The sequence below is a fragment of the Hippichthys cyanospilos genome, chromosome 17 (assembly GCF_059441005.1).
Source record: "Hippichthys cyanospilos isolate Australia breed blue-spotted pipefish chromosome 17, RoL_Hcya_1.0, whole genome shotgun sequence".
NCBI lineage: Eukaryota > Metazoa > Chordata > Actinopteri > Syngnathiformes > Syngnathidae > Hippichthys > Hippichthys cyanospilos.
The window spans coordinates 14,614,627-14,636,561 of NC_142385.1; the positions used below are offsets into that span (position 1 = coordinate 14,614,627).

Here is a 21,935-nt window from a genome sequence, read left to right on the forward strand (position 1 = left end):
AGTGAGTATAAGCAGCTGTAGCAGTATTAAAAAATAAAAATGAAATATGTTATAACATCTATGTAATTTTTCTATTATATATGATTTTGATATTGTATGATATTGATGATGATATTGTAGGAATTCTACAATAAAAGTTGGTGGTAAATTCATTTTTTAGAATGCGTTTTTTTTTGGGGGGGGACTAAAAAAAATAGTTGTGCCAACCTTATCATTTATTGAACACTAGAACTACTTTTGTAGTGGCATCTCTAGGCCCGTTTTATTCAGAAACTCTAGAAGAAAAATTGTGTACCATCATCTATTTTAGATGGAAAATTGTGTCACAAATGACAATGCACATCCATATAAAACCTAATTAACATAAAGCCACACAACCTTTTGCAAAGGAGTCAATATCTAATTAATTTGCTCTTAATTTGAAAAAAAAAAATACCATTCCTTTCACAGCATTAGATTGCCTGATCCTTGCAGAGGGCCTGTCTCACGAAAGACACACACGAGCATTAGAGTAGTAACTTTCACAAGACAAAAAACACAGATGGTGGGCTGATACTTTATTTACATGCTGCAGGATGTGAAAAGCCATTGCCAGTGAAACGCTGCATCTTTTCCCGTGTCATGACCGCGACTTAACAAAAGACAGGACACATGGCTTTCTTCGTATGCCTAAAATCCCTACATGCTTTAATTACTGGACTACCAAGCATTAAGTGGAAAAGTCGTCATTCAACATCTACTGACCGAGCGCACAAAAAAAAAAAAAAAAAATCAGAGAGAATGAACAGATTCATTAAATTATCATCCGAATATGATTAAATCACTGAGCAAATAGAAAATGTATGATATAGTAAGAAAAAAGCTGTAAAATATTATAGTTTACAATAATTATTCACATTCAAAGGCTTTACATCTCAATACATACACAACATGGCCCCTGAACATGACTTCAATCCAAATATGATTCATATATTAGAATTTAAATAACACAGAATGAACTAGAGGCTGAACAATAGCCCTCTAATAACCTTATACAAGAATAAAAATACAAAAACTGTATCCTAATGTCGTTGCATTACTTGCTTCAGATTTGAATAATACATTATCTGTACATCACAGTTCTCGTCAGTTACAAGCCGGGTCGGGTGTTTCCGTACACCATGTAACCGACCGCCATCCATTTGATTCCGACAAATTTCCCCGCGCGGGGGAGGCCGACACTGCTTTCTTGTTTGTTTGTTTTGTTTTACAGACAGATACAGCAATTTTATCGCTTATTTGGATCAGATAAAGATATCCTTGCACACTGAGCCCCCGGGCCCCCAGGGTCCTATTCACCTATATTCCAGTCACACACTGCACACAGACTCAGCCGAAACGAGGAGGGCGTTTTAGGGGTAGGACCGGAAGGAAATTTGTCCAAAATTAAAAGCATTATTATAACACACACACAGAAAAAGGAATTGGAAGTTTGACTGGAGCTGAATGTGTGAATGTGGGGAGGAACGAAACCAAAACGGTTGAGGCAGCGATCTGGAGAAAACCTGTGATTGCTTCGAAGAGCTATAGTATCATGTAGAATCTCTCCTGCTGGATGAGGATTTTCTGGTCAGCACGTAGGATTTTTCGTATTTCAACAGGATGCACTGAAGATGCGCAAACGGTCCCACGCGAAAAAAAAAAAAAAAAACAACTCACGTCCCAAAGAAATAGCAAAGCGAACAGAACAGCCAAATCATCCAGTAACATTTGCTATGGTTGCCGATGCAGTCAAAAATAAAAAGACCCACCTTTTTAAAAACTTGAATAAACTATTGTAATATCACCAGTGCCCTAAGGGAGAGAGGAACAAGGCTGCGCCACACAACTGGCCATGCAGGAAAAGGGAAGCGAGTTTATGATTACGACGTACAAGCTAGCGGCATGTTTACCCGCCTCCTATAGGAGTTCTGACCCTTGGACTTGCTGACAATCCGATTGGACCGCGATAGGCAAGTACCACTAGATTGAAGAAAACCACTCAAATACTGTGGAAATATACGAGCTCTTACAAAAATACATTTGAGTTTGGTAAACACGTCAGATTGAATCGAGTGAACGGGATCTGGTACAGCTACTGGGGTGAAAGCTCCTTTTCCATTGGTCCGGTATCACACCGGCTCAACCTTTCTTGGCCCTGATTGGTCGCTTTTCCATTAGTCTTTTTGGGGGCTGTGCCGTTCCAATGGAACCGCTTTCCAGGACCTCCTCTTAAGTGGTTCTAACATGCACGTCAAGTGGCGTCGTGACATCACTGACTTCTGATTGGGCGACAGACTCAGTAATTTTTTTTCCCCCCAGGGTTTAAAGCTTGCAAGACAGTTGGCCTTCCGCGCCGTCAAATTCCCAAAAATATGGTATATACAGTGCACATAATTGTTTTTACAACAATACTTTATCGCATTTACACTTTCATATGTAGTAATGGGTGAAAATAAGAAAGAAGCTTGAGTTAAAAAAAAAAAAAAAAAAAACTTTCATCCATGGCACATAAAAACTGGTGACTGGTTAAGTATGGTTGTAAAAACAACGTGTACTTCGCATAATGTGCGGTTACACTGGAACAGCTTTTCAGAACCCCCTAGGTGCCTGCAAAATGCAAGTCAAATGGGACTAAGTGAGATTTGAAAGATCACTGACTTCTGATTGGCCGCCACAACCGTGCATTTGCGGCAAGACATTTTATGGGATTAGTCGCCACCTGGAGCCGCCAAATCTTAAAAGTACAGTGAACAAAATTGTTTTTACAACAATGCTTAACCATATTTACACATTCACTTGTACTAATGGGTGAAAAGAGGAAAAAAAAACAAAAACCTTGGGTTGACCTTTCTTCCATGCCATATAAGAAATGGTGACAACAGTTGAGTATTGTAAAAAAAAATGTATGTGTACTGGGTATACTGTATTTTTATCCTGATAGCAGGAGGTCAGTGGTGTCTTACCAGCTTTACATAAAAGCTTCCCGTGCTTTGATGGGCTGTACTTTGCGACGAATCGCGCAACGGCAATTGATATTTTCAGCAGAAATAGCGGCCGAGACCCGCCGCTCATAAAACGTTACGGCAGAACCTCAAATGCCGCCCATGCGCACGGTTGGTTGATCTCGCCCATTTTGCCACAGAAAAGCGACAGAAGCCAGGTTGGGCCGAGCAATGTGCCGCGTGGTACCGTTCTGGAATTATACGGCGACAAGGGGCCTGCCTGTCTACAGCTTGCGCATAGGACACGGGCTTAGGATATGTTTGAATTAGACTCTGGGATTCACATGACTGAATATTTTGCATTAGGGTACATCAGGAAACCAGTCCTTGAATTTGGAGAGAGAAAGAACCCTCGCTTTCCCTCAAGCTTGCCTCTTTCACCTTTCGTTGAGAATGTACAAAAAAAAAAAAAAAAAAAAAAAAAAAGCCGATGTGCTTGGTGGGACTGAATGGCAACAGAAGCCTCACACGGAGCACAAAGAACAAGCAAAGCAACCCTGAATCCAAAGTTGACGTTTCCCCCCCACGTGATTCGCCTGGGTAAATCAAACAAGGTCTAGATGCCAGCGTCTGTAAAGAGTTTGTTTACGCTGCGATGATGAAGGGCACTAAAGAGGGTTTTACTCTGCTCAGTGATTGGCCTCCGTGCTCAAGAGGTCCGGCCACCGGAGGGAGTGGCAGCGCTCCTATAGGCCGGGATTTTGGTGTCTTTGATAGATCTTTCTCCACACTTCCTGGATCTTCTTGCACCATCTGTCGGCATTTCCGCTAGGGTCCATCAAATAGTATGTTCGGTTAGGCTGCAATGACAGACACAAACGGAGGAATTAGAAATAGGGATACGCCGATAACACTATTGGGAGTTAGACACATTCTCAGATACTGTACTGTGGTAGTGTACCGTGTGAACAAAGAAGGTTTTGAAGTTCTTGGCCTCAGGGCGTAATTCTAGTGACCAAGGGATTTCTCCTTTCAGGACCTTGTTGACAGGATCCACATAGTACAGGTGTGGTCCTTCAGTGAGGAGCAGCTGTCTCCGTCGGGCAAACAGACCCTGCAACGGAAACGGGTTTCAATCCAGTGCCGCTGTACAATAAATGGACAGTCAACTTCCTGCAAAACCTGGCGCAGGTAACAATTGAAAACTTGCCTTTTTCAAAACAAGTTGAGACAGTTATTTTGCCATACTTGCCTTCCTTTTGTCCACTGGACCCATTTTTAAAATCAGGTTGTTTTCAACAAACTGGTGCCTGTGTAAAACAGGAAAAAAAGGTAGCAAAACCCCCAGCAAAGGCAGATTACGCCCAACAACACGAGTTTCAATAAAAACGCTCCAAACATGGAATTCAAAGTAAACTATAAAACTGCTATCTTACTTCTTAAGAGCAAGTGGTTCTAATCTGCATAATCTTTATTTGACAAGTGTGATTAGAGTATTAGTATTGCCGCAACAAGCAGATGTAGAAACAAAAACATTTGATTTATTGCTTGTCTGTTTAATCCATAGGGTCAAGACTTACCACGGGTTCCCAGATGTCTGTTTGTCCAGCAACAACAGCTTTTCCTCGTCGGTGAACTGCAGGTCGAGCTCAAAGGAGTTGTTGTCCAGGTCGTGGATGTATTGCTCGATGTTGCTGCTGGACCTTTGAGGGGGCGTCGACTCGTGCGGCGACAGGGAGTGTGACGAGCTGGACTGAGCCACCTGCATGTTGCTGAACTGGCTCAGGAGGTCGTCGTACTACAAGAAATGATCGGTATCCTTTTTTTTTTAAACACGCCGAAGACGGTAGCACGACTTCCAAAAAAAAAACGGACGCCATCGTACATTTCCGTAGCAATCCTCATCGTCCTCAGACATGGCGGGCAGGTACGGGGTGAGTTTAGGGGGCGTCTGCAAGTGCAGGTCGCTCCAGGAGATGGTTTCAAAGAAGGGGTGTTGCTTCAGAGGGTCGTAACCACCCATCTCTTCACACCCAAGCCGATTTGAGGGGTCCAGTGACTGTGAAAGCAAAAATGATACATTTCACCGCTCTTATAATCGATCGCGAGCGCTGTGTAATGACTTACCAAAAGCTGTTTGACAAGATCCTTGGCTCTGGGGAAGAATTTCTCTGGGAATTCATACTCTAACTTTATGATCTTCTGGAATATTAAGTACTCGTTTCTATGAAGAAAATCAAAGAATCAAAACGGAAATTTAGATAACAAACGATGGCTTCCAAGTTACATAAATTTATCACGTATTTTCCCTTTGAATTAACCGTATTGACCCGTTACCTTGGCCACGGGGAAGAAGTGTCGGTCTGATCGAGCAAGTAATTGTGCTTTTGTTTACAAAGACTCGTGTTTGAACGACACACTCGTCCGCTGGTTCCGTCGCCACAACAACGGGCATTTTACATTGATAAGAAGACGATAACGCCTTCGAGTGCTTGCTCATTTGCGGCGGTTGGGACACATTCTACTTTGAGGAGCTTGCAAGATTGGATTGAGGTCTCTGATGAGTTCTGTTTGGTCCTGTTTCTAAGGGTTACTGCTGTTTACTTTCTCTCTTTTTGCCTGTTTTAGGCTTTTTTGTCAGGACAAATTGGAGTACTTACCCAGCTCTGAATGGTGGTAAACCAGCCACCAATTGATAGATAATACATCCCAATGCCCAGAGGTCAGAGCTTGAAAAAACATAGAAAGACGCAAAAAATATTACTCTAATGTGAACATTTAAAAAAAAAGTATGAACTCTACACATTATTTTACATGAGGTACATTAAAAAAATGAATAATAAATTGAGAACCACTGTCCTATATAATGATTAGGCCCACTTACCTTTTGCAAGCAGATTTCTCCGTTAGCAGTTCCGGAGAAACATACTGTGCTGTTCCTACAAAAGAGTTCGCTCTTGCTGCAAAACAAAGATGTCAGAAAGGAACGTTAAATACATTCTGCGTATCATACAGTGTGACGTCAAGACAAAATCATCAGACATACCTTGCTTGCTGTCCGATGACAATTGTTTTGCTGTCCCAAAATCTGTTATCTGGATGTGCATGTCTTCGCTCAAAAGAATATTTTCTGGTTTCAGATCTCTGAAAGAAAGTTTTTCGGTTATAACGTCAGTGGAGAGAAATGGGAAAGAGGAAGGAAAAATACGCACAAGTCTCAAACACTTACCTATGGATAATCCCCACACTGTGCAAGTATTCGAGAGCACTAACAATTTCCGCCGAGTAAAATCGAGTGCAGGTCTCATCGAATGAGCCGATTTTACGAATGTATTTTAGAAGCTCGCCGTTCTTTGCGTAGCTTAGACCAAAATCTGAAAAGTACTGGTTAAGGACCACTATTAAGCACAGACATTATTTTTTTTCGGATACCAATACGTGTACTCGAGTTGTCACTGATACCAAATACCGACACATCGATAGATTTGATTTACAAACTTCCCCCCAAAAACTGACATTACTTGTTTACGAGATATCATTTTCCTTTAATGAAATCAATGGCTGTTCATTTAAAATGTCTAGTTCAGGATTGTAAAACTGCTCTAAAGAAGCGTTCGATGACAGTCTCGGCCTCTCTCTATGGTATTGATAGCTTATTATAAATCCAGGTATTAGCCTTATAGCGATACTTGGTATCGGTATTCGCTGATCCCTAAAAAAATAAATAAAATAAAAACGTCCACAACAACAAAACAGTCATTGAATCAGAATAAATAATTCACTGTACGTTAATACAAAATTTCATAAGGGCGTTGCCCTAGAAGTAATACTTGTGAAAAGGATACACAACTTATCATCGTCCTGAAACGTGAAGAAGAGTTTGACAAAGAACGGGTGGTCGAGATTTGACATCAAATCCCGTTCTCTTTTCACATACTGGGCTTTGTTCTGCTTCATGATGTGCCGCTTTTCCAGTATCTTAACTGAAACGCACAGACAACGCAAGCATAAACATACATGTCGACTTGGGCAGTCATTTGCAACATTTTGCCAGTGTGAGTGGAATTAATACTCACTTGCATATTCTTTGCCAGTTACCTGCTCTCTTGCTAGGACAACCTTGAAAAAGGAGTGAAAAAAAAAAAGTGTCAATTCAAGAGGATGACTCATCCTAGAACATTAATCAGAGGAATGCTAGCATGTAGCAACAGCTACCCCGGTGTAATTAAAAAGTGAAAAGGAATGCGGGATATCTACATATTGATTTCCATATACCGTGGAGAAGGAGCCCTCTCCCAGTATCTTGCCGAACTTGAAGTCCTCTGGTTTCTTCTTGCGAGGCTGGGGGGCCGGCGCCACCTTCTGCACGCGGACGTTGGGGCCCTGGTCGCTGGCAGACGCGCCGACAGCACGGGCCTCCGAGGGCGAGCCCTCCATGCCGGGACAGTGGCTGCTGCTTAAGTCAGGGTGGTTCCTTACCATTGATGGATGCGAGCGGGAACAAATGACAACGCTGGGCTGAATAGGCACGACATCATACTGGAACAAGACAGAAAACATGAGTCAGCGGGGTGACGGCGTGGAATCTAACAATATACAGTGGTACCTTGAATCAGTCCCGTGACCTCGCTCTTAACCCAATTTACTGGGTTACCATTGACATGAATCGAAATTCCATTAACTTGTTCTGGCTCATTTGGTTTTAATAGGAGAAATGCACAAGGGATGAACAATTTAAAAAATAATTGAATTATGATCATTTCCCTCAAAATCCTCCTGAGACCTAATCCATTCATTTGCGACCACCATTGTACCGCATTTGTTTTGGGGCTATCTTTTTTGATTCATTGGAGCTAATTAACTAAGTCTTGTCCTCAGGAAAGGACATCCTGGCCTTTCCAATGATGCATAGTGTTAGAATACAATGCAATTCATTTTGTGGTCTTGCTGAGACAAAATGGACACAACCGTGGACACAAATAAATAGACTGGGTGTCCAGCCTAAAAGCATTTGCGCTCAAGGGCCCGGCTTGCAAAGGTCACATGACAAAAAAAAAAATAAGAACAGAGGCGTGATGTCATTTTTAGCCAACTGTAAGGTGCAAAATTAATCAGAGGGGTGGCTAAAAACTGGCACTTTTTTAGGTTTTTGATATTATTATTAAGTAAAAATGAAAAACAAATGATCCTTCAAGCACTTGTATTTTGTTCATATCGTAACACAGACACTTTTATGTGATTTTCTTGGACCAAGAGCCATAAAATTCTCAACACTGGCATAGAACATGATGTGACTTCTCTTCCAAAGGGAGCATCTTTGATGGCTTCAGACATAAGCTTTTCATTTTGAATTTCATTGCAGGTTCATACCAATATTGACAAAATTATTCTTTACACATACCTGGAATCTGATATTGTCTATTATCATATGGATTCATTTTATTACCTCTTAAGAGATACACGAGAAGAGGACCTCCAGATATGTCACACATTTAATAGCAATTGCAATATGGAGGAGAAAACTAGTGAAGTATTTTTACATTAATGGGAAAACATTGTAAGCAGCCACTTGAGAGCTGATATTTCACACAGTTAAAATTTCAACATGGCACAACCACTTAGTTATCACACTACCAAGATCGTGCCATCTCTTGGTTAAAATACAGTGAGAATTATATGGAAGAAAATGACCCAAAAACGTCCAAGATACTGCACGAGGGTTAAATCAAATTGTCCAGCTTTACAACTTTGTGTATTTTGAGGTCAGCATTGCAGGAGACAAACATTTTTAAGGCAGTAATAAGTTTGATAACCTTTATACTTGGACTACGCCCAGCCATCATCACCATCACCATCATTATCATTTCACAACCGGAGACCACAAACAGTGCAGGGTTTTGAATTCCAAGTCGTCAGTTTGGTGCCTTTTGATCCAACAATAACAAACACAACACGTTTACAACTCCCTTGACGTTTGCTGCTTACTTCACTCGGCCTAGCTTTAATCTCATTCACAACCAAGGTGTGGCCATTTATCCGCTTTTTATCCGTACGCCCAGCCCGAACGGAGCAACTAAGTAAACCCTGACTCATTCTCCGAGTGTCCACCATCTAACGTTCGCTAGTGAAAGCCCGATCCAGAAAACACATCAACGGGCTCATCCGGGCTTCGTCTGGGCCTGCGTGAACTTTCTCGGGCTACCTTGTCAAGCCGCACTGGCCTAACGGTGACTTACAAACTTACGCTAACAAGCCAGTAAAGAAGCTCAACGTCAGATTGCGTGGGGGTCACTTCAAAAACATTTCCCATCTTTTATGTTTTCATTGAGCCGCTTGCCAGTCTTAAGCAGAGTCAACATGTCGTCGTTGACTTGTGCACTACATTGAATTGACAGCTAGTTTAACGTTGAAAGCGCGAAGCTCTTTAGCTTAGCATTAGCTAACTCATACACACCAGCTAGAAAGTAGATCGAAAAATAACCCATTTATGCCGGATATATTTCAAGACAAAACGCAACAAAGCAGAGCAGTCATAAAGGTCGAAACGGGGTTACAAAAAAGCTGAAAATTAGTGGTAGGTTTAGCTGAAGTTAGCTTGAATTAGCCTAGCTAGCATTGCTATGTAGTCTTGACGTACGAATTAGCTATGCGGCTAGGCTAACCGCTCTTCACAGCGAAGGCCCGACCTAACTATTTGTTTTCAAACAGCCGCCACACGCCGCGTTCGGGCCGCCGGCTTCGTCGTGTGCTCCGTGCCGAAGCGGTGACACTCACCAGCTGACTTGTAGCTCTTGCCATGGGAGTTTTCCGCGAGTATTTATTTGGAATAAAATAATTAGAGAAGCTCCGGTAATGGCTGCCTCTGCGCCTTCATTTTCGAGCTGTGACGTCGTTCCACAACAATGTTACCGCAGGACGGCAGAGTCCCGCTGTGTCCGCCCCCCTCGCCACATTTACAGTACAACACTCAACTTCTCTTTACTGGAAAGGCTCCGTCAGACGCCAGAAAACCAGAACATATATTTTTAAACAAAAAACAATAAGCACATAGCGCATTCGCTCCACTCATTTTCTAATAACGCTGCAAGGTAGTCGGAGCAAGATGAAACGTTTACTGACCGCGGTTTCAATTAAAAACACTCAGGTGGAGCTGTGGGAAAAATGTGAATCCGCTGAATTGAAGCCGATAATACTTTGTAATTATCGCCCAAATTTCGTGTAAAGACTTGATCTGCTTCAACAAAACAGAACAAGTTAAAAAAAATAAAAATAGAACGAGTAATTACCCCAGTTTTTAATGACACTATTCGATAGTCGTAGCAAGATGGTGCGTTTACTTATCGCGGTTTCAAATAAAAACATCCAGGTGAATCGGTGGGAAAAAATGGGATTCCCCGCGTTGACGCGTACAAATGACCCCAAACAGAGGTTATAAAAGTACTCATTCTTTGTACCTGTTGCACAAAATTTTTGCAGAAAGACTAGTAAAAGTAGACTTTTGACTTCGACAAAAAAGTGAAACGTACTACGGTACAAAAGTATCAGAGACTAAATGGCTGTCGTATTTTTGCTGGGGGGGAAATTGAGAGAAAAAAAAATACAACATGGAATTTACCAAACGGGATCGTATTGTTACACATTTTGACTTGTTCCATCATTGGTCATTTGACTTGCCATTCCATGTCACTAAATTAAAAAAAAAAAAAAAAAAAAAAAGGCTTAAGATAACAAATATAAATACTTATCTTAGAGAAAAATTCTTAGCGCTCGAAATCAGGCTGTTAAATAACGCTTCTCCAAATCTGTTTCCATTGTTATTAAAATACTCCATGGTTACTGTTTTTTTCCAATAAATCAATACTCAATTTCAGATACTGAAGTCAATTCATACATTTTATGAAGGTCTTACAAATTAGCCAAAATGTACTTTTTGTATGAAACATTTCAGTGTTAAGGCTTCAACGTGGGTTTCCGCCATTCTCTAAAATAATCAAGTTAAATACATTTTATTGTCACAAATTTGCTGCTGCCACTTCATCTTCATGCGAGACACTTTCTGACTCATCCTTGTGCTCTTCATCTTCTGCTTCGTCATCCTCCTCCTCTGACGTGTCAGTGCATTCACTGGAATCTTCTTCATCAGGTTCCCTAAATTTAAACGATACAAAAAAGGAAATAGAGCACGGGTTGATACTGTGTGCTATAAATTCGAGCCGTTACGTGTCGTGGCTTTATGAACATTGTGAAACATTGGCCTAGAGGATCATGTTCATTCATGAGCACATGCTATCATTTCAAAATTGGATTATGGTTCTGGACTCTAATGAGAGCATTTATCAAGGCAAACATAATTAAAGATGTCCTCAATTGAAATGCTTACCAGTGACGTCTGTTGAGGTTCATACATTCTACTCCTGAGTTGACGTCAAATGGATCTGCCCCAAAACAAAACAAAAATTATCATAGAGTGGTTGATATGGTATTGGACTTGAGTGACCATTAAAATCATTACAAGAAACAAAGTTGCATTGCTTGACCCAGAGTTTGTCCAGGCCACCAGGGGTCAGTATAATGCATAAACTTGCAAAGACCAACTTGACAACTAACTATCGTGCAGTAATGTTATTTTTTTGGTAGAGGATAAAGAATATATGCCTATGGGTATGACTATATTTTCTGACTGTCTCTGAAATGCTTAAAACATCACTAATAGTCTTTTTTTTGCAGAAAATATATAAGAGTTTTTGTGTTGCCTGCTTCTGAAATGTTTAAAACAACGCATTATAAACTCGTGTGAACGGCAATAAACAGCCTGGGGCCTCTTTTTTGAAGACAATGTCCCAAATTGCTGCCTGCTGTGAAAGTTCAAGACTGTTTTCTTACCAAATTCTTCCTCCTCTGGTTTGGTGGTAAGAAAGTCCTTTTCGACAGCGAGCAGCTCTTCCTCCGACTGGCAGGCAGCATAGCGCTTCAGCAGAACTTTATTGAGCTCCAGGAATACAGTCCCCCACTTGAATTTCTTCAACAAGAGCACGGCCATCTCCTCAAAACCTGGCAAAATTAAATACAGATTTTTGTTACAGTGGAAAATGAACAAATAAACTTTACGCAAGCCTTACCCACGATACAAAAAGTGGCTGCGAAAGCCTCAACGCATGATAATTTGCAAGGCTTCCCATAGTTGACCGGATTTGCAGCTACGAGGTATGGCAGCAGTCGAGGATGACTTCCGACCATTTTATTGAAGGGCGTCTCCTCCAGTTTGGCCCAAGAGCAATCAATCACTGCCAGTCCATTCTGGGCCACAATCTCCCTGTGTGTTAAAAAACAAAACAAAAAAGACGTCTGACTGTGCTGCAAGTCACAACGTCTGTAATGACGATTACAAAGAAGACACGAAGTACCTGTCAGATGGTGTCACATACTTTGTGCCCATCGGACTCAAAATGAGTCCATTAAACCTCTGATTGAGGCGTAAGTTGCGTACAAAGCCCTTGCGGACCAATTTTCGGCCTGTGCAGCGTTTGGGGTCACAATGACCCAGTTCCCACATGGCAAGAGGACAAGGTAGCATCACTTGAGGGCTCTCTGCTCCCTCTTCCTCTCTGTGAAGACTTGCTACCATTGGAAAAAAAAAAACAACATAATTGTGAACCACTTTGAACTTATTTGTTCAATTTACTCTGTAGAACATGATTAGGAAAGCTTTTGCTAAATAAGCAAACAAAAAATGCAGAAAAAAGGCATGCACTCAATGTAAAATTTTGAGTTTACCTTCAAATGCCAAATGCATTTCCTCTGTAAAAGCTTCTAATGTTTTTCCCTTCACTTTGTGTCGCTTGTCTTTTCCCTTGTTCTCAGGCCGCACGAACTTATTCTGTTTCTTCCGTCCCATTTTGGACAACAAACTATATTCTACCCTCGTGTATTATGTTCCAAACAGTTGTTATTGCTGCAGTCGAATGTTTAGCCTGGAAAACCAACACATGCTTCCTGGTAGCAAGACACAATTAGCATTAGCATTAGCAGGTATGTTAAAATACGGGGCACGTGATCATTAAACACCGATTGTACGTTTTTTGAAAGTAACTGGAGTGTGTTTTGATAATAATTCAAACTCACGCAGCTTTTAAAAATATCTAAGAAGGCAATGTAGTTGTTTTTGTGGTTCTACGAGCAAAAAAATGTGACGTACTTCTCGAAAGTACACAGCGCATGCGTAGCTGGGTACGAGATGTTATTGTCACGTGACTTTCTCACCCGGAAGACCATCCGGATGAGCAGAAGTGAAATGCGACGTTAATGAAAACACATTTTTACCCGATATAAAATAAAAAATGTTCTGCTTGATTAGTTTGACATATCACTTATGCTTTGTCTCCATCGTGTATCTGCCTCTTTCCGGTGAGTAACCGAAGTCGAATTTGCTGATGGCCAAATGCTTCAGCCATGTTGAAAGTTAATGTTTGCATCTTTTTTTTCCCAGCTACTTATGCAAACGCCGGGAAAATGAAGATTGTTGAGGCGCCGAACACCTTTGGGTTTGTCAAAAAAAACTCCTCTGCATCCTATAATTTAATCGGTGATCTAAAAACAACTAGAATAAGAACTAGAATGAATCTGTTATTATTTTGTGTTTTCAGTCAAATTAATAGCTTTAATAATTAATTGCTTTAGTAATGTTTAGTTACTGTATACATCATAGTTTTCACGGTTTGGATTTGTGCCTTTAAGAGGCGTGGCCTCACGAGTGACTTGGGAACCTGAAGTCAGGTTGGTTGGCTGGTTTCGTCAGTGTGAGAATCTGGGTGTGAGCTGTGGCTCACAGCAGCTTTTGTTAGTTGCATTTCACAAATTTGGCTTACCTCGCCCATTTGAGGGCATTACCGTCCATGCAATTGTGCAAGAAAACCCCCCACTATATTTCACTAGTGTGGTGTATAAAGATGAAGTCCATTTCATACACTCGTTAACCTTACTAAGGCATACAGGTTAGCTATTTTTTTAAATTATTTTTTATGTTTCTCTCCTAGGGTGAACAATAATTTTCTGGCTCAGGGAAGCAGATTGCAGGCTAAAGTGCATCCATCGCCGGTGTCTGGTAACTTGAATATAATTACATAAGACCATATTATTTATTTCCTCTTTTAATATTATGTAATACATTTCATCCCTGCAAGGACCTTCACATCTTTTTTCTTTGGCTGGAAGGTGTTTCAGTCTTACCGAATCTGTGTGAGTATTACTCAGAAATGTACTCACAATATAGTGAAGACTTTGTGGGTTGACATATTCATCTTGCAACTTGTACAGGTACAGATATGAGTTCTGCCCATTTCACAACATCACCCAACACGAGCAGTCATTCCGATGGAACGCTTACAGCGGGATCCTGGGGTAAGACGCAGTTAAGATGCTCACCAGGGAACCCATCTGGTGATCTTGCGTTCTTCTTCCAGGATCTGGCACGAATGGGAAATAGCCAACAACACTTTTACAGGCATGTGGATGAGAGACGGAGACACTTGTGGCACCAGAAACAGAGAAGCTAAGGTCAACGTCTGTCTGTCTGTCTGGTATATCTTTCTGTCTAATTTAGTTATGTAGCTCGGTTGCTAGCTAGATAGCAACTGAGTTATCCGTTCATCTAATTCAGTTATCTACCTAGCTGGCTAGCAATCATCCAGCTAGCTAGCTAGCTATATAGATAGATACACAAGTACACATATAAAATATGAACAATGTTTTATTTGAGAGTTTGTGGTTTTCTACAGGTGCTTCTTGCCTGCAGCAGCCAAAGCAAGCTCGCGCAAGTGTCCGAGCCAAGTACTTGCTTATACTCCGTAACTTTTGAGACGCCACTCGTTTGCCACCCGCATTCTCTTTTAGGTAAGATGAATAGCCTGGCATAGGACTGGGCCATTTCATATACGACTGTCAGCCATGGTGTAAAAGTAAAAAAAAATAAATAAATAAAATCCGATTTTTGTGTGCAGTCCTAATTTGTCTACTTGTCCCCGATCCTTCTACTTTGCACGTTGTTTTCAAGTGTACCCGACCTTGAGTGAGAAGCTGCAGAAGGAATGGGATGAAGCAGAACAGGCTCGCTATGAAGGCCTTATCACTGACCAAGTACGTTTTAGGGAAAACCAAACAAAAACACCTGAGTAATCACATTAAAAATAAGATAGTGAAGTGTTCCTTCTGATGTTCCTTGCAGGGATATAACAATCTAGTAAAGGATGTGTTTGAGGACGCCGGCTTCCTGAAGAATCAAAAAGGCAACGAGAAGCTGCTCCAGGTTCAGGCGCAAGTGGAAATGCACGATTCTTTACAGAAATGTAACGAGGTATGCTGATAGTCCACTAATGATTATATTACTATTGAGGCTGAGTAACAAATGTAATTATTTCGATTAATTTGTCATGTTAAAAGTTGAAAAAGACATGTTTACAATATTAAATTCTTCAGATATTTTTTTAGCAGTAAATACAGTATTTTACGCATTATAAGGCACTCTAGATTACAAGGTGCACTTCAATGAATGGCCTATTTTAAAACCTTTTTAAAAATGTATTAATTTTACTTGAAAACCAATGATCAAATTAATAGATTATTAATTTTTTACTGGCAAATATGGAAAAATGAACTATCCTTCCAAGCATGAGCTATGAATGTTATGTTCATGTTAAAATTGATTTTAAATCAGTGTCAATAATTTTTCTGAACATTTTGCAAAGGATTATTTTTTATAAATAAATCAATCCTTTAAATTTGTTCCGTTAAAATGGTAATCATCCGGAATTATTGCAGAAGCCTATATGAGAAACGTTGTAAACTTTGACAGGAATTCGGAAAACAGCGAGAAGAGATGGCGAGACTGCGCGCTCTGCTCACTCAACACAACATTGCTTTTGACGCAAAACCAGGTCCAAGCCTCCCTCACTGAAAACGGATTATGTACGTAAAATCACACTTGCATTTCACATTGCGCTTTTTTGTGTCGCAGATGAGAGCAAAAATGCAGCTGAGGCGCAGCATTTACGTGGAGACGTCGGACTCTTTGAGCTGGCCAATCAGGACGCAACATGAGAAACTTTTATTTTATTTTTTTTTCTGCGGGTCCTTTCGGTAACGTTACGATTTCCCAAAATGACGGGAATTTCTTTATTTAAAATGTCTTACAATGCTCATGTTGAAAACAAATGCCTCCTGAGATGATGAGCGATTGGGAAATGAAGCTTCACGATGCTTCATGAAGCAATTGTCGTATTGTTCTACTCCTCTAGATGGCACTGTTGGCAAGTCATCCGAGTTTCACCCAATGTTGAACAGGAAGTACCATTTTTACGAGTCGAGAAGTACGACCATCTTAAAGTTTCGTTTTCATGAAGCCACTATTTTCATCAAGCTTGAGAAAAGTGGAAGTAATAATAAAATATTTCATAACGTGCTGTTGACCATTCTCACAATGAATGCAGCACATTTATTTTCACAAACTACTATATGTATATATAAATTCAAATGTCTAGACTCATTAAAAAAAAAGGAGTTAAGTAGAAAGAATTCAGAAGAAGATCTACTGTACGTATGCCAAATTTGAGTCCAAAATCGCGATGAGCGGCGTCATTCCGAAAGCATCTGAATGACTTCTCGGGCTCGCTGCGCCCTCTTGTGGACATCTTCATCCTCGGACGCTTGCCCGGATTCTTGGACCAGGACCAGGGCCTTCTGAACGGTGGTGTTTCTCGACCCACCGCGGAGCCCGTCCATATATTGCAGCAGCACCGAAAACTTTTCATCTGGGATCTGTCAGAAAATCGATCAATTGATTGAAGTGCATTGTTAAGTTGTCATAGAAACAAAATCAAGTCAAATTCTTCCGAATAACTGTTTCACCAAGAAAAACATTGCCTGCTTGTATGACAGTGTAAATGCAAATGTGGCAATGACTCAATTCTTCTGCTAACAACCCAGGCTAAACTTAACTCTTCCTACTAATAGCACTGCCTATTTTTTCTTCGACAAGTTTTTTTATTTTTATTTTTTTCAAATCAAATGTGATTGCAGTGCAAATCTTCATCCGTGATAAGGTGATAACACCAAGGATAGACCAGAAAATGAGTATCAGCTCTAAATATTGATCAGCCTCCTTGACTATTACAAAATAATACTATCGCTCGATAACATGTATAATATGTTTACCTGTTGGGAATCAAACATGTTTTGCAGTAACCACGTCTGCCGTGTCTTCTGAAACTTCCATGCTGAACGATTTTGAGACCAGCTGAAAAGACAATGCTGCTGTTACCACCAGTGCTTGGCAAAAACATTTTTTTCACATTATTATATCCATTTACTGTATTGTTTTTAAATGGACAATGCGTGAGATTTAGTGACATCTAGTGGTGAACAGAAATATGGCTGGAATTCTCTAAGATCCGGGTGAGGCAGACAAGAGCAATATTAGTGGTCATGTACTGTTTTTACTTGAGCAGATTTTTTATTGATTTTTTTCATAATAAAAAGAATGATTTAATTTTACTGATAAAACAAATAAATCTGTGACCTGGTGAGGTAATCCAAAGCCTGCTGTGAAGCGGTGGGGCCGGACTCCTCGATCTTGGCTTTTTTGGGGAGGATCCCTTCCGCTTTCATCTTCTTCTTCAGGATCTTTTTCATTTTCCTCTCCAGGACCCGCCTCTCCTCCGGACTCAAGTCGTCTTTTCCGTCGAGAGCGTCGGCTGGAACTGAAATCTGTTGCACACAAGCAAACAAATGGCACTAGAGATTTGTAAATATATATATATATTATATAATGTGTATAAACTATCAAAAAATATATCATAAAAAACTAAATAATTCATTTATCTTTTTGTTCATTTTCAAACAAAATTTGACTGATTTACTTGTCTTTTTTTAATTTCAAAAACATTTGAAAAGGGGTGTGTAGACTTTTTCACTCTAGCGAATCCACTCTAAGAATCCCCTTGATCTTATCTAAAAAAAACTGATATTTTGCACGTGAAAAATTCAAGCAAGTACAATGCATTAAGTCAGGTAAAGACACGTACGCGCAAAAAAACACTTCCTGTTGCATTGCAAGTTGACGAGGATTTCCTGTATTTTCAACATTCGGGTTCAGTGCACACTTTGTGCAATGCATCTTTTTGCTGGACTTCTTTTTTAACGACAACCTAATTTTACAAGTATAGCAACTTATATTTGTCAAGAAAAAAAAACTACGTCAGTAGAGCCCTGTAAAAAAATAAAATTCAATCCTCAGGGGGAACCTAAACAAGGGAGCCAGTATGCTCTCTGAATTAACGGTTCTCAGTCTGCAAGGTGGAGGAAAAAAAAAAAAAAGGAGGGGCGGAAAATGTTCTGATCACATGGCCACCAAGTCACTGAGAAAGTATGCTGGCGGGATGCTGGCAGCACAAGAAGAACAAAGTTCTCTGGTGAGCGCCCGCGTCCCCGTCAAGGAGCATCATCGCCGTTTTTCGCCAGCCATCTGGCCACCAGATAAAAAGTGACGACATCAAACAACCCAAGAAAGAAAAAAAAAAGAAAAAAAAAGGTAAGTGGAAACACGTGTCGCAGCAGGCGAGTTTACCGTCCTTCTCCAGAAGTGGCAAAAGTACACACATATTATACTTCTGCAGAAGCATAGACACGAGAAAAACATCTAGTAAAAGCATTCATTCAAATTGTGGAAGTTAAAAAAAAAAATTGAAAAATATATTCTTTACGATTATATACAATACCCATTTTTATAACGGTCAGCTTACCTAAAGTTAGCTTAACTTACGGCTGTATTTGTGTTTTTGTAATATTGCTTGAACAAACATATTCCAGCTTGATTAAAAAGGGTATAAAATAAATATTCAATGTCAGGGGTGTAAAGATTTTATTTAGGGGTGCTTGTGCACCCCCAAAAATGGGCAATAAGCATATGGCATACTCCTAACCTCCTGCACAAGTACTCATAAAATTTGGAAGAATTAGCATGAGCTAATTTAGCTTTCAGTTCTGTTATTACAAGTCCAGTGAATTTCTCCTCTTTTCAGTAAGGGCAGTAAATACAATCGGAGTTTATAAACCATTTTTGGGGGACACAAGTATCCCGAAATTATTTTAGCACATATAAAATTTAGGAGAATTAGCTGTTTTTTTTTTTTTTTTTACTAGTTTAACTCAATTGATTCTAGCTATTTTCAGACCCTCATTTAGCCTAAAATTTGAAAATAAAAAAAAAATCTGTAAGTCAGTACCTGAGCTTGAATGTCTGGACTCAACATGATATAATAAAGTTCTGGTCGGTTTTGCAGTCCAACGAGGACACCATGCAAAGTCAGTCCAACATCTCCGCCGTCAACGCCTCGACGGCGCCGGAACGGATCGCGGCCGCCGACCTCATCTCCTCGGCCAACCACGTTTACTTCCTGTTGGCGGCGACGGCCATGGCGGCCAGCTGCTTCCTCCTCCACGGCTTTGCGCGCGGCTACCGGGAGCAGCGTGACGCGTCCTGGCCGGACCGTCTTCTGTGGACCTTCTGTGGCCTCCAGCTTCTGCTGGTCTTGCTCTCCTTCTACAACGTGGTGCACCGTCCTCGTATCTTGAGGACGGCGGCGTTGGGCTGCGCCGCGCTTTCCTTCGTCGTCAACGTCGCGTCCCTCTGCGGTTTGTTGATTTTGCCGCTGATGGCTTACGTCGCGACCTTTGACCCGCCGTCCAACTCCATCAGGAAAAGATCGGGCGTCTGCGCGGCGCTGGTGCTCCTGACGTCCATTTCGGTTTGTCTTCTCCTCGCCGGCGTCCGAGGACCGAGGGACGGCCTTCACCTGGAGGTGGACTGTTTTATCGATCCGATCCACGCCGGGATTTCCTACCCTCTCGCCAAGCTGTGCCTGTTCCTGCTACCTTTCGTTCTCCAGCTGGCGCTTGTAATAAGCGGCTGCGTGCGGCGAAGGATATCAAACCGGAGATTTCCATCAGGTTCCGAGCAAGGTCCGACGTTGCTAGCGGTGAGCGGCGTGCTGCTGTTCTGTCACCTCTTCTACATGACGGTGCTGGTGAGGGGGGCGGGGCTACAAAGGCGAAACGAGATGAGCCCCAAGGAGGGGGCGCTGGTTAGCGTGGCCGAGCTGGTTTTCTTCGCGGGGAGCGGGGCCAGCCTGCCGCTGGTGCTGCTCACGCACCGGCCCAGTCGGGACGGGCTTTGCCGGCTGCTCAGGCGGATGGCCGAGTGGTGTCCTCGGCCGCCGCGCGCGCAGCCCAACATCATCGCGCCGCACATCGAGATCGCGGATACGCTGCAGGATATCGAGTCGTAGAGTTCCCAAGACGGCCATTTTTTGAGAAAGACGTGTTGCCAGGACAAGTTCTTCATCATCACAAGGGGTGTACCGATACAACTTTTTCACTTCCGATACCGCAGCCAGTGATATAGCCCCCCAAAAAAATCTCCACTTTCTTCAATCATTCTAAATGGTATCGGTACTTGTTATCGTCATCAGCATTTGCATTATTTTGAAAACGGGTGTCCATCTTTGCAAAGTTGATATTGGCACAAAACAAAAATGACAATCCCACAGCCAGAGAAATACATTTAAGATGTCAAACCTCAATTTGCTTCATTGTCTCTGTTGGTTCCGTGGCTTGCTCCTTTTTTCGTTTCTTGACTTTTTGTTTCTTTTGTCCTTTGTCCACCGCAAGGGGAATATCTGGGTTTTCAAGTGGAGCCTCCTTGACAAAACAAAAAAAAACCTGCTTGTAAATCTTGTAAAAAAAGTTGCTATGTTTGGCAATGTAAAATGCAGTTAAATTGCCTGCTGATTTTAATTCCTCACAAGAATCAGGTTAGAAATCGATTTCAATCACAGGGCCAAAGAAATATCTATGAACCTCAGTTTGCTTTATCGTCTCTGTTGGCTCCGTTTTTTGTTTCTTTTTGTGCTTCTTGACTTTGGACTTTTGTTCTTTCTCCACGGCAATGACGTCGTTTGGAATCTGAACTGGAGCATCCTGGACAAGAACAAAAATTGATTGTAAGCAAGGTTTAAAAATGAATTTATACGGAATTAATGTGGGTGATAAGGACGTTAAGAAAAACTGATGTTGCGTTTTATTGTTCCTCTCACTCACCTCAACTTTCAACCTTTTCCTTTTCTTATTTTGCTCCACACAAACGTCATCCTCGTTTGAAGGCAACTTTTTTCTCTTATGAGAATTCTCTCGTGATTTGTCTTTAGCCATGACAAGCTAAGTCCTACATCAAACACAAAATATGCTTGACAAAAAAAAAAGTTAAACAAAATATATTAATAGAAAAGCGCAATAAACTAAAGGGAAGCCAATTTAACAGCGAACTCGACACCAAGGACACAAAAAGCAAAAGTTAATCATTTTAAGTGTATTAGAAAATAAGGAGGACAAATTAAAAAAATCGCGAATATACGAGGGTTCACTGCAGATGCAATCATGTACTCATTAGTTCGTCACTATTATAACTTTTACGAAAATGTACAACATAGTGCTGACAAATCTCAAACGACAACATATTAAGATTAAACGAGCATGACTTATTTTACTTTAATCTAATAAAAGTGTATTTTACTTACAGCTGAGCCCAGCACACGCTGTCCAGCGGCGTGTAGCTCAAACCGGAAACTGCGTCACTAAACTGAACGCCATTGGATGATATCACGGTTTTGTGATTGGTTAACAACTGTGAGGCGTCGAGGACCACTCAAGAATCACGAATGTTGAAATCGTATCGACCACGTTTTTCTATTGAATATTTTTAGAAAACACATTTTATGTCATACTCCTCGCTTTAAAATGCGGGAACTATTGTTTTCTCTTTTTAACGGTTTAACGCACCAATTCAAATTTAAGTGAAATATGTTTTCAAATGAGCAAATAAACACAAAAACAAAATGAACTGTTGGATTTATTTTGTTTAATTAA

The 21,935-nt window shown here is 41.0% G+C and overlaps 5 protein-coding genes across 7 annotated transcripts; 2 read left to right on the forward strand and 3 right to left on the reverse strand.

The window, feature by feature from the left end:
• Window positions 1–544: 544 nt before the first annotated feature.
• Window positions 545–10,055, reverse strand: pdpk1b (3-phosphoinositide dependent protein kinase 1b). Its single transcript, XM_088439876.1, has 14 exons — window positions 9,738–10,055; window positions 7,239–7,502; window positions 7,040–7,082; window positions 6,809–6,946; window positions 6,193–6,337; window positions 6,010–6,107; window positions 5,848–5,923; window positions 5,624–5,692; window positions 5,091–5,187; window positions 4,849–5,022; window positions 4,544–4,761; window positions 4,216–4,273; window positions 3,925–4,077; window positions 545–3,823 (listed from the first exon to the last, which is right to left on the reverse strand). The coding sequence occupies exons 1-14, from the start codon at window positions 9,759–9,761 to the stop codon at window positions 3,710–3,712; spliced, it is 1,671 nt and encodes a 556-aa protein (XP_088296002.1). The 5' UTR covers window positions 9,762–10,055; the 3' UTR covers window positions 545–3,709.
• On the forward strand, window positions 3,764–16,417 carry gnptg (N-acetylglucosamine-1-phosphate transferase subunit gamma). Of its 2 annotated transcripts, XM_088439879.1 has the most exons (12): window positions 3,764–4,154; window positions 4,531–4,777; window positions 13,450–13,504; window positions 13,997–14,064; window positions 14,144–14,198; window positions 14,277–14,360; window positions 14,423–14,516; window positions 14,738–14,852; window positions 15,013–15,095; window positions 15,184–15,312; window positions 15,811–15,892; window positions 15,973–16,417. In XM_088439879.1, exons 2-12 carry the CDS (start codon window positions 4,771–4,773, stop codon window positions 16,053–16,055), a joined length of 855 nt encoding a protein of 284 aa, XP_088296005.1. In that variant the 5' UTR covers window positions 3,764–4,154; window positions 4,531–4,770; the 3' UTR covers window positions 16,056–16,417. The 2 variants fall into 2 exon arrangements, with proteins under 2 accessions (XP_088296005.1, XP_088296004.1); XM_088439878.1 differs by lacking the exons at window positions 3,764–4,154; window positions 4,531–4,777 and adding an exon at window positions 6,988–13,367.
• tsr3 (TSR3 ribosome maturation factor) lies at window positions 10,389–13,183 on the reverse strand. The gene is made up of 6 exons (XM_088439880.1): window positions 12,738–13,183; window positions 12,368–12,581; window positions 12,083–12,276; window positions 11,847–12,014; window positions 11,344–11,398; window positions 10,389–11,111 (listed from the first exon to the last, which is right to left on the reverse strand). The coding sequence occupies exons 1-6, from the start codon at window positions 12,856–12,858 to the stop codon at window positions 10,976–10,978; spliced, it is 888 nt and encodes a 295-aa protein (XP_088296006.1). The 5' UTR covers window positions 12,859–13,183; the 3' UTR covers window positions 10,389–10,975.
• Window positions 16,040–21,708, reverse strand: chlsn (cholesin). 2 transcript variants are annotated; one of them, XM_088439881.1, is made up of 7 exons: window positions 21,587–21,708; window positions 21,111–21,234; window positions 20,871–20,990; window positions 20,589–20,711; window positions 17,533–17,720; window positions 17,169–17,250; window positions 16,040–16,772 (listed from the first exon to the last, which is right to left on the reverse strand). In XM_088439881.1, the coding sequence occupies exons 2-7, from the start codon at window positions 21,219–21,221 to the stop codon at window positions 16,590–16,592; spliced, it is 807 nt and encodes a 268-aa protein (XP_088296007.1). In that variant the 5' UTR covers window positions 21,222–21,234; window positions 21,587–21,708; the 3' UTR covers window positions 16,040–16,589. The 2 variants fall into 2 exon arrangements, with proteins under 2 accessions (XP_088296007.1, XP_088296008.1); XM_088439882.1 differs by having other exon boundaries at window positions 21,111–21,255; window positions 21,587–21,632.
• Window positions 18,262–20,903, forward strand: LOC148409888 (uncharacterized). Its single transcript, XM_088439877.1, has 2 exons — window positions 18,262–18,543; window positions 19,295–20,903. Exon 2 carries the CDS (start codon window positions 19,310–19,312, stop codon window positions 20,297–20,299), a length of 990 nt encoding a protein of 329 aa, XP_088296003.1. The 5' UTR covers window positions 18,262–18,543; window positions 19,295–19,309; the 3' UTR covers window positions 20,300–20,903.
• Window positions 21,709–21,935: the final 227 nt, after the last annotated feature.